This window comes from Falco cherrug, chromosome 4, assembly GCF_023634085.1.
Source record: "Falco cherrug isolate bFalChe1 chromosome 4, bFalChe1.pri, whole genome shotgun sequence".
NCBI classification, from domain to species: Eukaryota; Metazoa; Chordata; class Aves; order Falconiformes; family Falconidae; genus Falco; species Falco cherrug.
The window spans coordinates 15,624,145-15,649,374 of NC_073700.1; the positions used below are offsets into that span (position 1 = coordinate 15,624,145).

General features: G+C 42.3%; 1 protein-coding gene across 2 annotated transcripts in view; it reads left to right on the top strand.

The window, feature by feature from the left end:
- PTPRG (protein tyrosine phosphatase receptor type G) overlaps positions 1–25,230 on the top strand; it is a 409,035-nt gene that overhangs the window by 362,957 nt on the left and 20,848 nt on the right. For both annotated transcript variants that reach the window (XM_055707510.1, XM_055707509.1), the window contains 2 exons: positions 6,027–6,118; positions 18,556–18,647. In XM_055707510.1, the coding sequence (XP_055563485.1) occupies positions 6,027–6,118; positions 18,556–18,647 (184 nt within the window). The remainder of the gene's footprint in view (positions 1–6,026; positions 6,119–18,555; positions 18,648–25,230) is intronic.

Genomic DNA, 25,230 nt, shown 5'->3' on the forward strand with positions numbered 1-25,230 from the left:
AAAGCGTTTCTCCTTGCCCAGAGGAAGTCCCCTGAAAGGGACAGGCTACTTTTCACCATCCTGTCTGGGAAAGGATGCCAAGGACTTGGCATGCTGTGAACTTCTGAAACCCATCCATGTACCATCCAGACCTCTCCAGTTATCCTATCTGGGCAATGCTTGATGCTGCTGAAGAAGATTACAGGCAGAAATTGCTTTGTGAGAGAAAGTGAATCGTCTTCGGGAGGGATATGCAGGAGAATCGGCATTATTGTCGAGAAATTTTCCTCCTTTTTCAACTTTCCTTTGTTCTCTTGGGTTTTATGCATTCCTGCTTTGTATATCCTCCCATAGCTCAAGTTCGGTCAGCCTTTGCTGCCTTACCACTCCAGTGTAGCATAGGTTCTTTTATAACTCTGCTTTTGAATTCTGATCATTAAGCGTTAAGACCTGGGATTGAAAATAATTGTAGAAAATTGGGGGAATATAAGCCATTTTCTGCCCAAAAAAGAGTAAATGCAGATGCCCCTCTGATACAATGAACGTAATATCACTGCTCCATGCTGGTCGCTTATTCATATTCATAAGATCAGCTTTTTTTCATGTGGTTTTCTCTTCTCTTTTTCTTCTTAACGCTTGAGTCAGTTTTATTGCTCATAAAAATCAGTGACTGATGACCCCAGCTAGAGCAGTGCAGACTGCAGACAGCTGTTGTCCAGGCTCCCATCCACTGCTCTGCTGGTGACATGGTCATGATTTGCAGCGCTTCTGTTGTTCGGTAGTCTGCAGCTCTTTTCTGAGGAGTCATTGCCAATTCTGACAGTGACAAATGCTTGCCAAGGAATAGTGAAGCTAGTTTAAAGTGCAGAGCCATGTGTTACTAGTACACTTGACTGCATACATACTCTGTTTTTGGTGCCAGCAGAAACCAATCTTAATTGTGTCTCCTGGAAAACATGCAAAACAGTTCAACGAGAATCTGAAGCACCTTTTCTTCTACTGAAAAGTGAGAATGAATGTGCAGAGGTAGTGAAAGGGATCATTTCCTGTCTTTGGATCATTGTTTGGGAGTTATTTGCAGACCACCCCCACCCCGGTGATGGAGGAGCGTGGTGAACGAATGCCTGTATCCAGGTTGCATTTGATAAAGGCTGAGCCATGTCCTGTGCAGCCTGGTTTAGAGGTCGCTTACAGATCCTGCTTTGACTCTTGTTTGATCTTACCTGTTCTGCACACCAGCTAAGGACTGTCTGTTCAAGTAGGGTGGCTGCAGGGACTATTGGTCTCTTTCTTAATAAATGTACGTTCAGCAGATCTCCTGTCTATGGGACTGTGGGAGGCTCTTTCTGGAGGAAGGGTACCCAGAGGACAAGGTTTGCCTTGCTCTGACAGAAGTGAATAGGCCTCCAGGACCCTTTCAAGCCATCTGCCCTCAAATTGGTCATGCTTTAGGAGGTAATGACCCAGGAAGAGAGTAGTTGCAAGAAACTGGGAGCCTGGAGCTCCTAGATGCTATTACAGCAATAAAGTATTAAAAATCTGGCTAGCCTTGGAGAGGGAATACATGCTGCTCCAGCCAACAGAAATGCCTGGAAGAAGGAGTAGATCCCTAGTGAACAAGGAAGCAATGAATGTGCCATTTCCTTCAGTGTGTGAGGCAGGACATGACTCTTGGGTGTCCCCAGAAAGTGAAGCATTCCCTTTGATTTTTCCTGTGTTCAGCCACTATCCTGGTGGCTTCAGCCAGCCACTGCAGAGGCAATCACTCGCCCTCTGCAATAACCCCCTGCTCCTTCTCTCCCTGCCTCAGCTCCAGAGCGGATCCCTCGCCTGTCATCACAGATCAGGAGATGCTGCCCACGCTAGACAGAGTACAGAGGAGTAAAGGCCAGACGCTGCCCTCCGATCTATTCCCAGTGCTCCCATCAGCTGCAGCCTGCACTGTGTGTTTGTGTTGGAGGCAGTATTAAATAAACACTAAGGTGCTATCTTCTACACAAAAATAAAATGCATCCATGCTTTCAGGCCATTATGTGATCAGGTTCTCCCTCTTGCTTTTAGATGAGTATAAAAGAGAAGCTGCTTGAGGTTTATTAACTAATAACCAAGGAAACTTGTTTTGAGTGTCAAATCTCATGAGGCATCTCTTCTTCAGGAGCTAATCTGCTGTTTTGCTCAATGGAGATGGAACAAGCATTTAACCCAGCTAATCAGGACCAACTCGGCATATTTTTCTGCTTTCAGCTTGATAATAAGGTGCTGCTGCTTGGGACTTTGCATCCTGCTAGTTTGCTTTAATAACTCACTGCCAGTATCTCTGCAAAAAGATTCTGGGCAGGGGGATGCTCTCCCTCGCCTTGTCTTTGCATTCCAGACCCTGCCTCTGCTCCTTCTCAGGGGAGTTGCTAATCTCGCAGTGTTTTACTTTCTGCATTTTGGTCCATATGTGACAACTGTGTGTCTGATCACCACAATCCCGAACAGTTATTGTACCCCAGGGGAAGAAAGCCAAAAAAACATATGGGGCTAGAGAAAATGGTGTGCTTCACTGCACACAGGCGTATTTCAGAGACAACAGAGTCTTTGGTATTTTGCAGAAAAGATGCGGGCTCTCAGAAATCTTCCGGAAGTGAAATCAAGGCTGTGATTTGCTTTTCCTCCACCAGTGCTGCAAGAAATGCAAGAATTATTCTAAAATTAGTGTTTTGGTTGTTAAGATTTTAATAATATTTATGCCATTGACAAATCCCGTTCGCTCATTCACTCAGGACTGCTGACAGTGTTGGTTTCCTGAGCAAACAGGCACGCGGGTGCAAACACCTGCACATGGGTACACACTGGGGTTAGAAGTTACAGGCTGACGTGCTCATGTGAAAACAGTTGTAGACTTGCAGCTTGTCTAGCCCTGCATCCGCTCCCACCTCTCTCCGTAGCTGCTTCTCCAGTGACTCGAAACAAGCAATTTTCTGCTCTCATCCTTCTCCTTTATCCAGCCCTTCCCATATACGTGCACAGCTTTAGTGCAGCCTCTTGTAGCCTTAGCAACTGCTGCTGCTTAAGGTTTGTGTGCTGAGGGAAAGGTGATGGGTGGGGGAAATGCCAGGGGATAGAAAGGAGCATCCTAAACTGGGGGAAAAGGAAGATACTAAATTGTCTGAAATGCCTCTCAGTAGTCTTGATCCCAGCTATCAGTATTTCATTAGTACAAACTAGACAAGTTTGACAAAGGCTCTTCTTGGGCCCAGCTGTTTCCTTGCTCAGGAAAAATGGACATGATCCAAACTGGGGGCCTGGAGGCATCTGCCTGGTGCCCCTGGAGTTCCCTCCAGGATCTGCACAGAGGAGAGATGCAAGAGTAGGAAACAGACCCAGTAAGCAGAACTTGCTAGAAAATGCATCCAGTGAGTTTGTAAAGCCCATTGTAAAAGGTCTTTTAAAGATCAATCCTCTCTGTCCTGTTCGAGGACAGAGAGTTTGAGCCTGCATAGTCCCATCAGTGCTGCCTTCTGCTGCCACCAGGCACCCCTGAGACCTGGAGGGAGTCACCAGGACAGGGATGCAATGGCCTGTGCACAGCAAGCTCAGCTTTAGAGGCTAAACTTGGAATATTTACAGCTATTATGAAAAAGTGGGGGGGAAGAAATGTTTGAGAGGCATTCTTTCACCTAACCTGCCAGTATCCAGTATTGTAAAGTAATGAACATGCTGTGTTATGTATGTATATACATAAAACAATGGGATGTTTGTGACTTGAGAAAATCTTTAGTCAAATTCCATGGTGGCTGCCTTTTCAAAACAGCTACAGAAAGTCTTCCAGAAATAAAATAAAGAATTGCTAATGACATTAATGATTGTAGCAAACTTTACTATGTGAAATATTCACATAATACATTGTTATTCCAACATTGTGCTCAGCAGTGATGTGCTGGACTGGGTGTTCTGCTATTGCCATCATGGGCCTTACAATATCGCATGATGTGTTTATCAACACAATTACATATTTTGAGGCTATTAAGGAAAAGCTATCTTATGGCTGCATAAAAAAAACCATAATGCCAGCCCATCAGAGCCTCTCAGAGTATAGAATAACAAATTAACAGAAAATAATTGCTTTTCTTCAGTATCATCAGCTTAAAAAAATCCTGTAAATCCCTGCGTAAAGGTCTGTCTTTCTATCAAACACCTTCTTAAGGCCTTCATTACCAGGAGAAGCCGTTCAAGGATTTTTGTAGTATTGACTCAAGGGAAAGAGCCCCAAATACATCAAAATCAAGAACATTTTGCCTGTTTCATATTCATAGTTTCTTCTTTATGTGTGACTGATTTATTCTGCTGCGTGCCCCCAGGGTGTGCATTGTCCAAAATAAAGGCTGCCAAAAAAAACTGAGAACAGGGAGCAAGTAGGATGGGGGGAGTTCAGCCGATGTTTTTATATGGCTGTGAGACTATTGCACATCTTGCATCCTCATGTGTGAATTCACCTTATGGTGTTTCTTAACAAAAGCATACTCGCTAAATAAATAACTTCAGCACAATGCAAGACATCGTGCCTGAAAATAGAAAGCTGCTCCGAGACAATTACTCCATCCTGTGAAATCCGCTCTCTCCTGCTTCAGTATTGTCTTAAGTTGTACTTGTGCAGCCATAGCATGTGCTTGTGTTATAAAGCACTGTGACTGCAGTAGAAAGTACAAATGCATGGAACGCAAGCACCCATGATTATTTCAGGGTCTGGTTTCGCCTAAGAGAGTGGTTTGATTTTCAGTGACTATTTCGCTCCCTGGCATGCATGGATGTTGAAAACAAAGGGAGCACAAATTACTTTGAGGAAGTCTGCAAAGCCAGCGTTGCAGAGTGGGCTCTCTGTGGAGAGCACAATGCCCAAATTACAGAGAAGCAGACTGCAAGGCAGAAACTTGTAAGCCACTACGTGCAAATACGTTTCAGCAAGGGAAGCGGCAACTTGACAAAAGGCACAGCTCACAAGGCCACCTGCAAACTTTGCCCAGGTGTTGAGAAGCAGTTCATTAAGGGCTGCAATGAGGGGGATCTTTCTGCAATGGGAAGCTATTGTTAAGCGCCTCGACAGATGAGAGCAGACCCTTCTCCTGCCACAATAGCTGCTCGCACCAAGCAAGACTCATTAAATATTCAGTTCCAGCCTCAAGCAGCTCATTAAGTCAGCAATGAGCGGTGACGCTGGTGTTGGAAAACCCTGCCTCAGTTAACATCACCATGCAGAGTCTCCTCGGATCTCTTGATGTTATTCTGCTCAGTACCTTTTCTGTGATGACCAGCTTGTGCTCTCTGCTTTGCATTAAATACAGGTAAAAAAAAGTGTCAGGTGGATTTAAGTTCTGCTGTTCTTTATAGGCCTTTTCAGAGATGACTCCTGGAGCCCTAGCTAAGTGTCTATTGCGTTTTTCTGTAGCAGTGTATGTAATACAAGTTTGCAGGATGGGATGAGGGTTATATGGCTTTTGTGTTAAAAACAAACAAACAAAAAAACGTTATGTTTGCAGAATAACTTTCATAGCAGAACACCATGACACACAGCAGTTACAGATGCTGTATTACTGTCTGTCGGCTGTTACACAGCAGAAACTTTTACAGTAAGTGTATTTTCCCTGGAAATGCTGGTGTCTTAGGTGGATTTTGGCTTGAACTGTATGCTGGATATGTTTCTTGTGTGCAGAGTTTCTTTCTGAATGATGTATTTGAAACCTGTTTTGCAACTGCTAACTTTTGTGAGTGTAATTTCATATTCAGTAGTACTTAGCAGTAATATACAGAAGCATTTATGATGGGTGGATGTCAGATGTCAATGAATTAGAGCACACCAGAATCCAGAATTAGGACTGTTAATTGTAGAAAACACACATGTTTTCACGCATTGGTATTTCAAAGCTATAATGTCTGAAAGTATGGAGCAGAAATGGAAGAGAAATGGAGAAGCAGAACATGTGCAAAAGTTTTTGGCTGTTGTTTCAGAGGGTAGTTTTTCACACCCTGAATTTATTATCTTTTTTTTCTTTTTCTTTTATCAGAAAGTGTTTTCAGACTGCCCATTTCTATGTGGAGGACAGCAGTTCCCCCCGTGTGGTCCCCAATGAAAGTATTCCCATTATACCTATTCCAGGTAAGACAGTCTTAAACTGCTGTGCTTGTGCTACTACTTGGAGTCTGTTTTAATTACATAGAGAAGGATATGCTTGTGGTAATTCATGGGGATTTGGTAGAAATTTGTTGTATCAGTGCTGCTTCATATACTATAAGGTGCTTTGCAATGGGGCTTTGAATGCCAATCCTGTATTTTTCCCTAGGCACCTCTCTCACGTTGTTTTAATAGAAATTTCTGAATAACCTTTCTAAAATGTCAAAAATACGAGCAACACTTCTTAAAAACACAAAGGCATTGCATCCAGTGTGGAACAAGCCGCTCCATCAGGGAGGCTGTGGACAAGGGACATGCAGCTCCACTGCTCTCTCGAGAGCGGGGGACTTGCCCCCCACTTTCAGGTGGGCAGAGGTGGTGTCTGCAGGGTCTCAGAGAGGAAAGCAGGACGCAGGGAAAATCAAACAATCTCAAGTAAAGTCCAAAGGCGTATGTTAATTTGGTATTAATCAAGTTACCAAAAGCCAAATTCTCCCCTCAGCTATACCGACAGTGAAGCTGGAAGCAGAGTTTAGTACTTTTCTCTCTTCGTGAGACATTTCCCCTAGGAATTATTAAGTGTGGGATCCAGCTCCCTTTAAGCCGTGATGACAGAGAGCAGCTTGGTGTCACAGTGGCCTTTGCAGCCGCTGCCTTGTTTGATGTTGGTTCGTTTCACAGGCAGAATTAAGATGCCCAAAGTGTTGTATTGACCTCAGTCTGTCAAATGCTCATACTCGCTGCTTCAAGGTGGTTTGAGTTTCCTTGTCGTATTCTGTAATTTGTGTCGTTGGTGTAGGATTCAGTCTGTAGCTAATTAGGTTCATTTTACCAAAAAACATTCAAAGCCATCTCTGAGACACTGAAGGAAACATGCTTCCTAGAAAAGTGAAAGAATCCGGTTATATTTTCCTTGATTTTATTCAGTAGACATGTGTGACTTATTTCTAGAAAGAGTCTTTCAGAGTAGCCATGGGAACTAATATGAAAGGTTAGCTATTACGTTCCTGCAGAAAACATTAGGCAGTTTGCCTTGCAGTCTGATGCTGTGCCACTGAAAAGAAAAGCAAACGTGCTATCATCTCCTCTCCTTTCTGTGGCAGACATGTCCTGGCCACATCGCGTCCTTTGTAAGAAGCCACCCTTCTTCTCCTTTAGGGTAACGGGAGATGGGAGGTTTTAGCCTTGCAATGAGCTTTCACAAAAGAACCTAAATAGTTGGAGAACTCCATTCTTCCTACTGTAAACCCAGGATGAGCGCTTCCCTGTTGGGGCTGCTTTTGGCAGTCATCTTAATGGTCCCACCGCGCCTGCTGTCGTGTGGTACCTCCTTAGAGCTTGCGAGGAAGGGGAGGGTGAGCTAACCTGGACTCTCTGCAAAGCAGTGTCAAAGCACAGGGGATTACGAGCACAAGGCAGTGGGAGGAGATAAATTCTCCCCTTGGAGAGAAGTCTCTGGCCATTGTGTAGGTTTTTCACTGTAATTGAGACAACTTTTTTATAGATAAAGAAACCAGCAGAAAGTTCAGCATCTTTTCATGCTGTGGTCTGTGTTGCTGAGACAGTGGTTCTTCCCCTGTTTTGCAGGGATGTTCTGATGGTCAGTCCATTAATGACTGGACAGCATTCATATAAACTGTAATTTATACTGAAGAAGTTCCATTAAAACTGTTCAGGTGACAGGTACCATCAGGCTAGCACATGCCATTCTAACATGTAACAACAGGTGACAGAACAGAAGAAAATTGCTTTTTGGGGCTGTCTTGCCATGACTAGAACAAGCTGGACCACAGCAGCTTTGGGACTGACATGATGCCCCATCACTGCAGTGCACACTGTGGCCTGCTCAGGCTCGGTAACGCTAAGAGTGAGCTGCTCACCCCGATAATGGGCACTGCAGATTAAGGCACCTGCTGAGCAAGTGCTGCAAGATATCTCAAGAAGCTTTGTAGTTCAAAATCTACAAGGACTGCCGATGCGATGAGCTCTGAGGCGCATGAAGAACTGGGACTTAGAGGTTTAGTCTAGTTGGATGCAAAGGTGAATCCAGCCCTTGAATTCCCAATGCAATCACAAGATTTTTGTGGCTAAGATAGACGTTTAGACACCTGCATATAGATATCCAAATGGAGATGCATTGACCTGAAGCTGAATCATGCCCAGAAAGTCTTAAGAGAGAATGAACTGATGAACTTGAAGATCTTGGCACTGACAGTAAAGCTATTCAGGCCACCAAAATACAAGTCACCCTCTGGAAGTGCCTCTCTGTGTCTATTAGCTATTACCTGTACAAGGAGCTGGTAATGAGGCTCAGTGTTAGTAGAGATAAATTCCAGCTATGCTGGCTTTTTCCAAAGATGGGAGCTACTGCCTGGAAAGATCCTGAAGCTGTCCTAAACATTTCCCTTGTTTGGAGATGTCGAAGAGGCCTGTTTTCCCCCATATACCTGTTGCTAAATGACAGTCTCCTCTGACGTCAGCTGCTACTCCCACATAAGCAGCCCACTGAAGTGCCTTAAAAATATTAAATGACAAAATTTTCCTTTAAACTGATCACAACTGATGAAATTATAAGCCTCTGAACTTTTCCTCTGGAAGCTGCCAGAGGGTGTGAGAAAGTCTTACTTGCCATGTTGATCCTAAAAGCAAAATGTAAGTGGCATTTCAAATTTTTCGAAGTAATCCTGTTAGGTTGTGAAACCCCATCCTTATAAAAGAAATTTTAATAGATCCCCATGGGACCATGCATCTGCCTCCTACAATTCAGTGGACTAATTTCTGCTCTGAGTTATGAGCAAGCAGCCACAATGATGGATATTTAGGGCAGCGTATCTGAAGACAGGAGATTTGCCAAGGCCCATCTACAGCCTGCAGTGAGCTGCCGGTCAGAGGGAGCTGAGCGGGTTTGGCTTGCCTGGTCCTGGCCAGGTGTGGGGTGGCTCTGCCAGGTGTCTGGAAGCCAGGCACAGCAACATCCTGACACAGCTCACGAGGTTTCAGAAGCGGCACTGGCATCTCTGCATGCCACCGCTCTGCTCCGTGACCTGTCGGCGTGCTCAGAGGTAGCTTTCGTGTTTAGTTCTGCACCACATTCTGCTCTTATTTAGGCAAGCCCTCTGTCTTCTCAGGTCTATGAGCTCTAAAATCAATCTGCCTGCTACCTACAATAGACAAACAGTACAATTCATCAGGTCCAAAATCTAAAACAATCTTCCTGTAAAGGAATTATTTTACCTATTTTCTATTTCACTTCCCATGGCATACGTGCTTAATTATTGTGCATGAAGCCACATCACCCATGTGTGTGTTCTTATCTGTGCAAATTTGCTCTGAGACTCAAATCATTATCATTATTCATAATTATCTGCACTGCTTGATCTAGAGAAACACGGGACAAAGGAGATATCATTAACTGAGTCACCCACTGGATATTACAATTGAGGTATAAATCTAAACTCACATAAGCCTTACACCTGACAATAATGCATCTGTAATCAATGCAGATTTCTCAAACTCCCCTGCTGTTCAGCCCAACAAAATTATTTCTCCATGTCTTCTCTCTTTGCCTCCACACTCAGTTAATTTTGGCCACATCCACATCATCTTTGCCTGGATCTCTCTGCTATAACATTTGGTCTTGGCAAGACCTTGTTCTCAGCAAACCAGCTCCTGGTCCTGTTGGTTTGGTTTTTTCCATAGCTGGGTCAGTATCTGGGTAAAACATTTCTGGACTTGATCCTTTTTAGTAGAGTTGGGTAAGTAAGAATAACAGCAACATCGTAGCTGCAGACCTGTATGTTTTTTGCAGCACTGCAAAACAAAATGCATCCCATGTCAGTTTTCCTGTCTTCTCGTTGCTAGACCTGCTCCACAACAGCAGTGCAGAAGTGCACCTCTGTGATGACATCCAATAGTGGAACTAGCAAAAACTCCACTTCTGCCCTCCTACTGTCCTTTGTTTCAGAGCTTTCCTGCTTTTGGGTGTTTTTTCTGGATCTTGCTGTGGCTTTATCGGTTTCTTGCCCAGCCCATGGACACAACAGACACTGTGGCACTGGTGTTAGCAGGACTTGTGAGATCCATACAGAGGTAGTTGAGGCTTGACCCTACAGCAAAACTCTGCATAGTCTTGACCACAGTTCAGAGAAACAGGCTGGCCAATGCAACTGATTCATTTAGCATATTATTCCAGATGTCTTTCACCATTTTTAGTACAAGTAAAATGTCTCAGATGGGATGCCAGTCATTTCAGCTGTGTCTAGACTACAAGACTAAGGAGCACTTCCCAGTTCTTGGATCAAGGTGCATGCAGTTTTAAGTTTAAATGGCAGTAAATTAATTTTTTAACTAGTACTGGAATTTATGAATAGTGTATTTAAAATAACTAGAGGCACAATCCAATGGAGAAACACTCTCATGCTTCTTTAAGAGTGACTCAGTGTGTGTGCATGAGCCCAGGAAACAGCGGAGCAGCCAGTTACGTTGCAGTGAAAAGGTGTCTGGACCACCTCATGCCATCGTGTGAAGGTGTAAAGCCAGTGCAGCCATGGCCCTCCTTCATTTCCCTCCCTCTTTGCATGGTTACAAGAAGGAGTCCTATCAAGAGTCCATCTTACTAACTTTTAGTTTCTGTTAAATCTCTGCAGAATTTTGAAACCTTCTTCCTTATTCCTTTAATAACCATGGTTGCCTTGAACTTTCCTGATGAATGTCGGTGCTTAGGCTTGTTGGGCTTTTTTACAAGCCCAGCTCCTGCACTTCTGATACCTTCTGGGAGTATCCACCCCGTGATAAACTGTTTCTATTAAGAGACTGACTTAAAAGTACCTCTGCAAAGAAACTGCAGGTTCCCAACAGAGCCTTGGTATCTTACTGTCTTCTGCCAAGATATAGCTGTCTCAAGCTGCATCCCAAAGCAGAGCACCAGGGCGTGTCTGTGCCTACTACAGTGGTGGTGTATTGAGCACAGCGATCCTCCGTGCTCTGTGCTAGAGACTGACAAGGTACAGGAAAAAGTGCCAAGTGCAGCTCAGGACATGTTTCTCAAGGGCATGAAGCTCTTCACTGAGCACAGACGTAGTGCTTTTCAGCTGTTTAAGACTTTTTCTGCTTTTTGCTCCCTGCGGATTTATGTCCCAGCACCATATTGTGAATTGTACCTATCTTCAGCTTCAATTAAATTCATGAATGCAATATTGCAAACACAGCTATCCTCTGAAGCCAAGAAGATATCAAGGTATTTTAGGGAACATCCACCTTCCTTTTTCTCTGCTACGAACCCTGCTCCTGCAGAACACTGAAGAATTTATGGTATGATATCTAACCATGGTACTTGTGGAGGCTTTAGGAGCTGGATAAATCATCCAAAAACATGTTTTCTTGGTGGCCATGTGAATTGCGGATGAGAGGCATCACACTGGGATGCAGAGCCCTGGAAGTTGAACCTCCGTGTGCTTAAATGTAAGGCATGTATGGAATTGATGGCATGACTGAGACCTGAGGATGGAAATATGTGAGGTTAAAATTGTGTTCCTTAGCAGGCAATATAAAATAAGATCAGGCTTAATTTCTGTGCTAAGGAGAAATTCACATTGTTTCATTCTCTTGGAGTGAAATTGTTTTTTAGCTTAAAGGGAAGAAGTGTATTGCTATTACGTTTATAATTAATGATAACCTAATCTAAAATTTGTACAAGCAGATTTAAACTGAGCTCTTATTTTGACACATATAAAATTTTATCATTAACATCTTTATACTCCTGACTGACACATGGCTAATAGCATCGTAGTAGATTAAATCTTGAAGCAAGAGAGATGAATGTAGCTACAATATTACACAGGTGATTTTTCATATTCTGCTTTTTCATGTGTCTCCCCTTTATCAGAAACCTGCCCTTGTGTTCATTTGACTTGATCTTAACAAATAGATTGCAATTATCTTGCTGAAAGGACTTCTGTGTTCTTCTTTCAACACGCCCACCTATCCAGGGCTTTCCAAATGTATTTGAAGTGTTTCCCGTGACTTTTCACTTTGAAAGGCCATTTTTATTAAAAACAGCACTTCATATGCATGATTACAAAAATGTGAGCATTAATGAGGAATAGTGTCCCCAATAATCAACTCTCAGTAATTCATTATTTATCTTAATTTATTTTAATTTATGAATTGTGTAAAGTACTAAGGTCCGTGACTTCAGGAGGATAGCAGCCTTAAAGGGCTTCAGCAGGTAGTTTGGTCTCCTAGAATGAAACCCATTGTATTGCCTGTTTAGTGTTTATGCAGATATGATCTCCACAGAAAGCAGACACCTTCTGAATATTAAGGGGGTTTTAATGACTTTTTTTATCATAAATTAATTGATACTGATTTTATAAAAATAAAACTGTTGTTATATATCCGGCCATCTTTTATACAGCAAGCAATGTGATCAGTCAGAAAAATTAATTATTCCAAATGAAATACGATGGCTTCAGTTGCATTCTTATTTTTAATAGTTAAGCAAGGAAAGCCAGTGTACTGCAGAATTCAAGGCTCTGACTATATAAATGTGTATAATTCAAATACACTATATCTAAAAGGGTTTGAAGAAAGCTGGGCACCGCCCTTTTTTACATGTGGAATTACTCGTGGAGTCTAGTATTTGCGTGACTTCGATCAGGATCTGGCTGTGGAGTCACCTGCTCAAACATTTCAGATTCAATCACTGCCGAAATCTGAGCTGAATGTGAAGTTTCTGGTCCCTGTAAGTGTGTGCGCTTCGGAGTGTGCACTCAATTTGTAGGTTTGGAGGTTTTTGTATATTGTAGAGGTGAACACCTGACCTTAGCGGAATCGATAGGAGTTTTCCAATAACCTTTACTGGGGCAGAATTTTACCCAAGGGTATGCAATTAATCCTTGCAATATTCTTTACGATCAGTCAGTCTTCTAGAGACAGACCAAATAGAGACATACTTGGGCTTTACATCCCCGTTTAGTACTGTGTGTTGTATGCGCTCTCCTATTGCACGGTACAGTTGCATAGATCCTATTCAGACCTGTGCCACGAGTGCCCCATGGCTCCTTGTGGAAATGAATCTGTTGGAATCGCACTCCGCGTGGTTATTTCTGCAGCAGTGCTGCATGTGAAGGCAAGCTTTTGCCATAGCTCTGCAGCTTTCGTTCTGGTACATATTGTAGTTTACTGAATGGCTGTTAGACTCAGTTTTAAGCAATACGCATCCTAAATATTGATGCTAGGTATTCCAGCTGCTTGCAGAATGTTTCTGTCCATCTTTGTAAAAAAGAAAAACCCTTGAACCCCACTGAATGTGGTTAACAATAAAATAAATATATATATTAAAAAAATCCTGAGATTGCATTTAATGCTCTCTCCAGCAGTGGAGAAGAAGAGGGTGGAAGATTAATTGACATCCCAGGGTTGAGTGCTGCTGGGAACAGCTTGGTGCTTGTTTGCTATGGATATGGGAAGACATTTGTCAGATACGTTATTTAACAGATCTGTGAGTTAAGAAGTCAAATCCAGTTCTGGTATGGTGCTCCTGGTAGATACTTCTTTCCAGTCAGGAAAACTTTTTTGCAGAAGGTGAGAACTGTGAGGATACGCTGCTGAGAGTGGATTCTCCACGACTGATGTCACTAACAATGTCACTGGTTTCATGACTGTCGTAAGCCAGGCTTTTGCCGCCTTCAGAAAGGGCAGTTTCCCTGGCACTTCGCTATTCTTCATGCTAATGAGTAGGATCAACCCATCTACACCACGGACAACTAATCCTTCTTCCCCTTCCCCACAAATCAATTAATCCTTTCTTATCAGCCAGATCAGCAGCCTGATCCAGTTCACTGCTCAGCCCTGCAGGCAGGGAGCCGAGTGGGAGAATCCCCCTGTCCTTTGGCTGAAGCCAGCTGTGAAGGGCACGCTGAGAATTGATGGAGGTGCTTCTGAGATGCCAGGGATGGCATGGGGCTGCTGAGCAGTGCGGTAGGTGGCTGCTGTTGGAGCAGATGGGCCAAGCCACGTGGCGGCTATGGCACATGAGTCCAGGTGGCTTTGCAAATGAGAGGCTGAAGTGTAGTGACTAACAAACAAATGGAATAAACTTTCACATTAAAAGTAAGGCGTAAGATACAAGGAGTATATTGGATTTAGTAGAATGGGTAAGATAATAACTGAAGAACAGCAAGCATTTAGAAACAGAACAAAAGACATGGGTGAATTTTCTTACCAAGACTTCTTCATGTGTGTCAAACATCTGGTCTTCAGAAACACCAAAACTCCAAACCAGACAAAGGTAATATGAAGAAGCACTTTGGCTTTGACCTTCTGGATTAATTCCTGACCCAAAACCGTCTGTTCCAATCCAATCCCACTCAACTATCCAGTGAGCTCTCAGGCTATAAATGAATCAAAATGAATCTGAGATTTTATTATGTGGAAGTGCCATCTCTGATATGATATCCTGTTTTTCTTTTGAAATTGAACCCTATTGCTTTAACATTACAAAGGCAGCTTATTAAGTGGGAAGTATAGGAATATCCTTCCTGGCAGGACTGCTAATTATCCAAACTTCAAATATAACCCTGTTTGAACTTTATTGCTTCTATACACTTTGGGCTTCTTTTGAAAGTGGCTGTCTTCCGAAGGGATGTATAAAGTATTCTGCATTGTCAATTGCCATTCCTCAAAAAAATGAGATGCAAGTAAAGGTTTTCCTCTACAATCATTTTTTTAAACAAACATGACTTTCTTCTTGGCATGCTGTCTTTGTGGCAGGGAATGAGCTGCATTGTGGTCCCCTTTGCTTCTGTGTTTTTGCTACTCCTCTCAGGCACTTGTCGAGGATGGGAACTCCACCAAAGTGTTAAATATCTAGCATAGTAGTTAAACATACCCCCCACCTCTCAGCTTCAGTAGTGTCTGATTATAAAGGATATTGCTATGTTATATTATTTACATTGATGAATGTATATACAATTCCTTTAAGTTCTGGAGACTTCTGCTCCTGTCCATCTAAGATTACTTCTTTCTCTGCGCAACACAAAGGGTTGGTACATTCAGCTCATTCAGAGCCAGATTCAGCTCATATTTTGTAGTGACATAAATCCAGAATCATTTTATTGACACTGATAAAACAGATGGCTAAACCCAAGCTAGACAGAACTTTAATTATATCTGCGGTGTTAGAGGTGAAGGTATGTTATTAAAACATTTCCCACTTCTCTTTGAACAGCATGTAAGTCTTGCAAAATGTAGGGGTCATACGGACAATATCAAATGTTGCTTAAGCTTCTGGGTGGGAAAAAGTATATGGTGTAAAAGGGAATATGCACAGAATGACTATGAGAGCTCCTAATTAGCCATTATAGGTTTCCATTAATCTCTTCAATCGACTATAAGAATTATAATCATTCAAGTCTATTTGTCTTAAGATGTAAAGAAGGCTTAACCAAAGCCTTTGGACTGATGATAGTGCAAGGAAAAGCATATTCTGTGCATCTAGCTACATCTGTTGATTTTCTTAGAGCAAGTCACAGCCATCTTCGGATAACATCAGAGCAGATACCATTCAGGAGTGCTGAGCACGTCAGTACACATTTTCCCAGAGGTCTGGCACGCTGCCTGTGGCGGGGCATGTATGTACCCCAGCTAAAATAATTTGCGTTCTTGGCTGAAAAGTTCAGAGTTGGAGGTCATGAACAGAAAAATACAGCCCCAAATTACTTTCACACTCTTCTGGTTCATTGGTTAGTGTAACAGACTATATCTTGGGGGTGGCTGCTTTCTGGTGGCTATCAGCTGGGGGCAAGATGGGTGTGCAGCCGGTCCCCTCTGGGCTGCCATGTCCCTCCAGGGGTGGCCTCCTGCGCGGTGCCTGCCACATCTTGCACCATGCTATCCCAGCAGTTTGAAAGCTGGAAATCATAAGTGGTTTATTGAGTTTCTGATATTTGTGGTTCTGATTTTAATCTTCCTAATATGAAACAATTACATTTACTCCAACGTGGGTTTCCTGAGTTTATGGGCACCTTCAGCAGCATAAGCTCTCTCTCACCCAGTGAGCTCATACATCAACAGTATTTCCTATTTAATTTATTTAATGCTTAATTGTTGCCCATGTTATCAAATAGAGTAAGAAACTGCATTTGGTTATGGCTTCTGGAGGGATTCAGAAGTGAAAAAGGGAGGAGAAACAATAAAGGATAGTGAACAAGGGAAGTGAATTAGCAGTGGCTATAAAGGTGGAGACACACCGCCACCATGCAGTGATGATGATAAAAAGAAAGCTGACCATAGTTTGCCATGGATCTCTGGTGCAGACCCATCCTTGAAATTGGTGGGAATTCAGTGGACCAGAGAGCACGTCATCTGTAATGTATTTTTTGGCTCACAGATCACAATTAAAATTAAATTCTTCCTTCTGCAAAATTAAATTGGACACACTGGTCTGCGGCAGTGAATCCTTGATCTCAGTTGGTCTCAGCTGAGCTAGACTACTCAAGAAAAAACCTAAATGATAACTATGGAACTTTTCTTGTGAGAGTATTTGAAATTGCTATCATAGCACAAGTTATTTTCAAGGAAAACTAGGATGTATGGGTTACTTCTCAGGAGAGGAATGATTGTTTTACAGGCTCTTGCTATTGACTGCTGTTCCTGTAGATCATTCCACTCAAGTGTCTTGGCTGCAAAAATATTAATACAAATGTTGTTGTGAGATGATGATGTTCTCAATATTACATAGAATAAATGTTATCACTTAAATATTTCGAAGCGCCAGCATTTCTGCATGCTGCAGCTTTTTGCTAAGATAAGCATACACTTGTCAAATGTTTTGAATTCTGTATTATTCAGTAAATGAGCATGTGGTTAATTAAAGTAGCATTACTATACTGGGTGGTGATCAGATTGCAAACATATCTCTAACAATTGGCTCTTGTAAATAAAATAGAAGAGAGCTGATTGAGATCTGAAAATGCCAAGAGATGCAAAAAGCCACCTTAGAGCATTACCTGATAAAATAAGAGTAGAGAAGTAATGACATGGTCAATATTAATTGTCATCAGCTGGAAAGAAATCAGATTGTCAGGGATCTATAAAATTCTTGCCAAAGTAGAACCTCATTTACACATACAGATCTTCATACCCTTTGCTAAGAAAAGCATATGTGACAGCTTAGAGGTTTTAGCTGCCAAAGATCTTTCACTCTGAATACAGTAAATGTCACATCTATTTATTTATCGTTAAATTTTGCTAAGTATCTGTAGAAATATTTGGATTTTTTCAATCATAATGTAGATGTTTAAAAGGAAAAGAATCCAGATTATAATGCAGCTGTAGCACCAAACCATATGGCTGCTAAATAGGAGCAAAAATACACCACTGAATTACTGGGAGTAAACATAAACTGGATGCAATCTTCAGAAGAATATTAAATGGAATATATAAATACCAGAGTATTGCCATAAAATCATGCAATCAGACAATAGTCGCCATCAGGCAATAGATTATTTCACATGCTGAAAGTAATCACAGTTGTATAGCAATTCACATTTCCTAAATGCCAGACTGAAAATATTAACTAATGAATCTTGGCAAGCGCGGTGTTTCCACCAACTGCAGTGGTGGTTACACCACCACCTAGGCCCTTTTTGAGAGACAGAAAGGGAGAGAAATAGGGCAGCCATCCCACACCCCAGCCAGGTGCTTGAAACAGTCTTGTTTGTCTTTAATTCAATTCAAGCCTTTGACTTCTGTCTTTGAAAAAAGGTCTGTGGGTGATTTATTGGTATATTGGGTGGAATTTGCACTGTGCTGAGCAAGAACAAATGGTCCAGTGGAATACATATTCAATGTTATGAACAGTGTCTGGCATGAGAGAGAGCTCAAATTAGCGTGGGTGTTGTGGTGCCTGTTCTTTTGCTCAGAGACAGTTTCCTGATAAGTCCATTTGGGTTCTACATCATTGTGTAAAAAGGAAAAGGTTAATAACTTCCAAGAGAAAAGCCTGTGTGTCTGCTCAGTCTGGTAAAAATGTACTGGGAGCAATCGTCAACTGTAATTTCATATTTTGGGTCTCTTCTGTTCTTTTTATACAATGTGGGAGGAGGCCTCTTCATCCCATCCACAGCTATCTTCGAACCACGAACAAGAACTAAGCAATCCTTGGAACTTCTGTTGGAGTTTGCAAAATAGCATCCTAGGGAAGAGACTCTCGGTATTCATAATTGTAGTACTTATTAGATATATATGACAAAGAGTTTATCTCAAAATTGGCCAGATTCATCAAGATTTCTTATTATTGCATATTGAATGAGCTCTGCCCTTGGGAAACTCAGATCTAGGTGATACTGAGTGCAGACTTTCTCTCCTGAAGTTTTATGATGAGACAAGTAGCAACTCTGAATATCTCTTTCTTTCTACAGATGATATGGAAGCAATTCCAGTCAAGCAGTTCGTTAAACACATCAGTGAGCTGTATTCTAATAGCCAGCATGGGTTCTCAGAAGACTTTGAGGTACGATTTAATGATCCACTAATAAAATGTTGTTTTCCCAAAGTTAATTGTGTGTTAATAGTTATGGACCGTGCGACATCTGTGTGATGCTGTAATGTCAGGTAAATGCAATGCTCAAAGGTATCAGAAGAAATAGGGAAATACCAATTTGCCTCCAGGTATAAGCATTGTGGGACTGGACATTTACAGATGCTTTCTAACCACCCCAGATTTGGTGCCTTTAAGGGGGGACCCTCTGAGATTTTTATTAAATAGGAAAAGCTGCCTGCAGTCCCCCAGGAACAACGTGAAGATACAAGCAGTTGGGTTTAACTCCAGGCTTTTCTTACAATCTGCAGCTTATTTTACTGTTGTTGGCCCAGAATTTGCTCCTCTTAGTCACACTGAGAAGTCCCAGACCCCCTGCGTAGCCCGAAAGGAGGAACACAGTGCTCACTATGAGTAATAGTAGTAGAATATAGTCTTTTTATGAAAACCCAAACTGTGGGTCAGTTCGTGGAGTCCTTGTTGATGGTCTGTTCAGCCAGGAAAGATTATTGTTGAAATCGTTGGTTATTTTGTTCCAGTAAAACCAAGGAGAAAAGGCTTCAGGATTTAGTTGGTGAGCTTTACCTAATGTGTCTTTTGTAAAGTTTGCAACTTGTTACCTGTTTAGGACAGATTCTGACTTACAAATCTGCTATAAATTGGAGGTAATTCCAATGAAGTGAAAGTAGTTTTCCACCTCTGGGTTACCAAACCCATATCATGCAAGCATGGTAAACATCCCCCAGTATGAGGACGGGCTGCAGAGTCAAGCCTCGATAAGCACAAGTCAGTATTCTCTGGCTAGTTTTTAGGCACTTCTTTCATTCAGTCTAACCATAGCCACTGCTGAACCTTTGGAAGTATGGAGAACCAGGAGGAGCCCCGGGAAACGGCATGGACCTGTGCTATTGGCTTCCCCACCAGCAAAAGGAGGTTTCTTTGTGTGTTGCATGTGAATCAGAGAGGCAGCTCTGCTTACGAACAAGGCAATGAACCAAAATAGGTGGCCTAATATCTACGGCTTCGTCGCTTACTGCAGTAAAGACAAGACTGTATGCAGGAATTGTTTTTAATGAGATCATTTAAAACATTTATTGTCGCTGTTTGGTTACTGTCTACAAAGACTGCCTGCTTTGTCTGATGCCCAAAAACTGTTGTGTAAGTTAGAAACATTTTGTATTCATGAGGAAGGCAAATGTGTAAGGTGTTAAAGTGATTTAGTTCAATTGACTGCTGGCTGGATGGCTGAGCAGGAATATTGAGGCATTTAACAATGTTGATGGTATTCAGGACAAACATTTATTCTCCAGAGAGTAGAATTTGATCAGGGTGATCAAATGCGACTCACTCTTCTCAATTATTTATGAATTGTGACCCCGGTGCTATTCATCACAGCTGGGTTTTACACCATTTAATTATTCAAAATAATCAGCAACACATCTGTAAACTTGGTCTGGCTTTAAGCAGGCTTTGCTTCAGCTGTCACAAAATCACTGCTATTAACAAATGTTGGACACCTTCTGCCCGTGTTTTAGCAAAGAAAAACACTGCTCTAATAGCCTTATTTTTCCCTTCCTCCTGGAGTTCCCTGCTGCGAGTGCCACGCCGTGGCAGCCAGTCAGAGAGATAGCTTTGGCCAATTAGTCCTGTGCTGGGGAGCGCAGGGTCCCCTCTGAAGGGAAGTTAAACTGCTTCGACCGCGCTGCACATGCCAAATTCTGTTCTCCGTGCTGGCTTAAAATTCGGAGAGTCTGCTTTGAAGTCAGTATAGCTACTCCAGATGTATTTCTCCATAGCTGAGGTCTCAGCTTCCTAAAGAGTACATGAAATGTCCTCCTGGAGTAAGGAGAAGGAACAGGAACAAGACGATCGGAGTCTGGGATAAACCATTTGGCTCCCTTGCACTGCTTATGTTCTGCCCTGCTGACACCTCATGGGCCTTATTTTCTTCCTTATGGATCACAGTGATGAGACGGAAGAGTAAAACCTGGGATTTTTCACAGGGCCTGTAGGTGAAATGTTTCTCAAGTGCCTAAACTGGCTCAGAGATCAGAATCCCAGTTTTGAAAGTGGCTGCGGGACAGAGGAGCCTGAGGTTACGTTTACACAGTAGCTGTCGGAAGTGGCTAGCGATGTAACTTCCCACACGCAGTCAGATCCAGCCACGGTGTGTTGTGCTGGAATTGTATCTGCTAGCTACAGTGAAGACTTAGTTAATGTTCTATGGAGAAACAGAAGGATTGCAGCTGAAACAGAAAATCCAGTGTTAGAGGGCTGCTAGCCTTGGGTGGGACATAGCACAGCCATAACACGCCTTCATGCCTGGGGAACTTCTGAAAAGAGGTATAAGGTTCTGCAGTCATACGGGCTTTTTACAAAAGAATCTGCTTTTTACATCTCAAAGGAAGAGAGAAGATGGCAAGGAGATGCTGAAAACATGTGATCGATACTACAGAATAGATAAATCTTCCCAAGGATAGCCAGTGCGTGGGATGTTTTTAAAAGAAAGGAAGATCAAAAATCTCTTCAGAAATTTCTGTGGCAGGAGGTTTATGGTGGAACTTGTGAAAGGAAAGACTAAACTAGGCACACACATACTTTGCCCGATGTAGAAGGTAAACATTCTCCATTTGTTTGTTGCTAGGTTTTGGTGTAAGTCTCTTCCTGCATTTTTGGCAGTGGGTTGTGGGTTGTATTGAGGTGGTTTTTACATGAAGAAGATTCCTTTGAAAGTAAATGGTGTGAATACTCCCTCCTTCTCTTAAAATAAGCTTAATTACTGCTAAATATTTTGTGAATGTGCTTAGGAAGCATTTTATGTGCAGAGGAAAAAATGACTTTGAACTCACAGACCTTTCCTTGGAAAATACATCCAAAATGAATCCTTATTCCCTTTGGGTAGTCACAGTGCAAGTAGCCAGCTTTATTGTCTGGTGATAGCTGGGCTTTCTTGTATATACAGACTTGTTAAGATTTCCTTTGAGTCCCGTGAATTTTCATTTTTTGATATAAACTAGTAATATAGGGTGCAATTTAATACTGAACAAACAAATAGCTTTTTAAAATAAAATCCACAATCCTGCATCGCCAGTGCTGGTCTCTGATATAACTCTTTGTATTCTATCTTGGAATTTGTTCAACCTAACACTGAAAAGAGTTCAAGGAGGTTTTTTGGCTTGCTCTTGGGCAGCTCCAGGACTCTCTTGCTGTGGTGTACAGGCTGAGGTACTACATTTTTACAGGGCAGCACTGGGGCAGGGTTTGGTGGCAAGACTGAAGAGAATTGAGAGGTTCCTGAGCCAGAGATTATATCTACTCCTTGTCTAGCCACAGATGTTCTTGGCATCATTATGTTTGATAGTCTTTGATAGACCTTTCTTCCATAATCTTCTAATTGCCTCTTGAACCCATTTAGACTTCTGGTGTCCAAAGCATCCCATGGCAATGAATTCTACAATTTGTTCCACAAGAACAAACTTCCTTTTGCTTTCAACTCATGCCTAATAACTTCTCTTGGTGCCTCCTAGTTTTTGCATTAGAGAGTACATCCCTCTTCATTTAAATGCCTCACATGATTGTGTCTGCCTCCCTCATATTCCCCCTTAATCATCTGTTTTCAAATCTGAGGAAGTCTAAACTGTTGTGTTTGAGGAAGCCATTCTAGACTTATGATGACTTGTTCCCTCTGTACCTTTCTTCTTCCTTTACCATACCCTTTTCAAGACGGGAAAGCCAAAACTGTGCACGGCATTTAATGAGTGGGTTTACTGCAGAGTTCTGTGGGAGCACAGTGACGTTTTCTGTTTGTTTTTCTATTACTTTCCTTCTTTCTAACATACTATTTGTTTTTTAACAACTACTGAGCACTCAGCTGACATCTCCAGAAAACTATCAGCTGTGACCCCAAGGTCTTATCACTGAATGGCAATAGCAAATTGGGAACTTGCCAGGATGGATGTATAGTTATGGTTGTTTTTCCCAAGTGCATCACTTTGCATTTATCAACATTGAATTTCATTTGCCATTTTATCACTCAGCCACTCAGTATTGCGAGATTGTTCTGCTTCCCTTCACAAACAGCTTTTGTTCTAATTATCCTGAATAATTTTATATCATAAACACACTTTGTCTCCTCTGCAGTCCATTTGTGAATAGATTAGGTCCCCATAAGGTCCCACTGGTGAAATCTGAACGCTGACAATTCCTGGGCAGGTGTGTCACACCTCTAACCTGTTGGTAGACAAGCCGAGTTTGTCTTTTGCTCCAAGACAGATCAGTTTTTTAAGTAATGTCTTCTGAGAGGCCTTTTCACAGACATTTTGGAAATCCAAATATGCTATTCTCTTCCAGACTGTTCTTACCTATAGACTTCTTCAGGGACCTCTCCACAGCATGTTAGAGGTAGGTGTTCACCAGCTCTGCTATTTATGGCAGCGTCTAGCAGTTTGCCCCACAGAGAAGTCAGATTGAGTGGGCTGTAGTGCCTGAAATCCCTTCTTGATTGCGTTTTAAAAACTGATGTCACATCTGTCAATCTTCTGTTCCCCTGATAGCCTGACTATATAGGACATGTGCCCTCCAAATTCTTGTATCAAAGGGGGTGTGAAGTGCCACCTCCCACGGCAAAGCTTTTCGCTCCCTCCCCTTGGCTGGTGACTGGAATTAACACGGGAAGTTTTTCGAGTAGTCGTCTCCTTTTCCTCTAAGAAAGGAACACTAAGCCAAGGAATCACCATCCATCCCCAAAGCTAACTGTGAATTTTTATAGAGTAATACAGTATTTTGATTTTTGAGATCAGACAATTTTATTTCCCTCCTCCCTAATTCTGGAGCAGGCTGGTCAGCGCTGCTGCGGGAGCGATTAGAGTGGGTGAATGCAATCTCCGCAGACCTCTCCTGCCTGTGGCCGTGTGAGTGTAATGATTCATTGCCAATTTGGAGTCTGAACAGGCTCGCTGAACTTGGAGGCAGGCTGTCTAGCTCCCTCATCACATAAATTGAAAATATCTTTATACTCCAGTGGCACCTTCTTCTAAATGTCCTGAAATGTAAGAAAATAACATAAATCTATATCTTCAGTGATGTGGCAGGGATTTGCTAATGTTATTCTCATGGTTGCTGCTGCTTGGGGCAGGGGTCACTAGCTCTTTTTAACCAGTGACCTCAGAATGTTATTCTCTAGCGAAGGGCTGCATTGAAGACAGATAACACTGCACTTTGCACATTTCTTGAGACAGTGAAAACACTGTGTAGTTATACTGGCATCCCTTACAGATTAGACACAGCTTACACCAGACACACGCTTATAACTGCATCTACACCAAGGAATTTGGCAGCAGAAATATGCCATTTCAAAAGCATGCTGCTAGTAGACATTACTGCACTGGGAAATGTTTTATAACCCTGGCCCAAAATTGCCATAACGAGAAGTATTCTCAGCCTGTGCATTGCTGTACTGGCACCGAAGGGAAGAAGCACTGTGAAGCTGGAGGAGGAAGGATGGCTACAGAATAGGGTCTTCCTGGAGTTCTCAATTCTTATCTCACCGCTTCACCTACCCTAAGAAATTGGCATTGTGAATTAAAAGATAAAGCTGAAGAGAAGCAATAGAAGAAGTTTGGATATCTGGGCTTTCTGTTGCTAGCCATAGCCCTGCAGCTATAACTGAAGATCCTGCCTGGAAGCCCCACTCGGAGCAGCCGTGGCCCCACACGGGCAGTGCAAGGCTCCAGCCGGGCTCCGACACCTCCCTTCAGAACAAAGGGCAGGATGCTGCAAGCAAGCATTCCTCCACCATCCTCTCCTCTCTCGTTCATTTACGTGAATTTTTAGCTGTCTATTGATTCCTCTGCTGTTATTCCTCTGTTGAGTTTGGTTTGTTTATTTCCCCCTTCTTTCTAGGCTGCCCCCAGCTTACCTCTCTCTTGAGAGCTGCCAGAGAGTTGATGCTAGTGCTAAATTATCTCAAAAATCTACACTGTTCCTTTGGGATATCTTCAAATACTATCTCTGTCTCTGTTGGTATGCCATCTCTACATTTGCTGTGATGAAACATCAAGAGTGCTACCAGAGAATTCTCTACTTTGGGATTAAATAATACATGCAAAATGATTTTAGGGGTGGATGAACTAGCTGCTTTCATGCTGAAAAGTATCACAATAATACCAAAACATAGCTATGGATGTTCTCTAATTTAGTCCGTGAGATTAGGATCCTTTCTTTGTTCGTGATTCCTCCTCATTTCTATTCATAGGCTTTCACAGTTCAGCCCCTGCTAGGACATCAGGCTGAAGTAATGGGAAACAACAGCAGCGCTGCATAAGGCCAAATCAAGAGACCGAGTTCCTGCTCAGGCACTGTAGCAAAAATTCTTGCTCAGAACCTTATATTGCCAGCACGACACTGGAACAGTTTGATTTTACACAAATGGAAATTCTTTGAAGTTTAGAAGAAACTAATCTGTAACTTGTTTCAGAAAGGCAATGAAAATGGATCGTTAAACCTGGGTGTATCAAATTCCAATTAGCATTAGCATGGACAATATAATTAAAAGGTA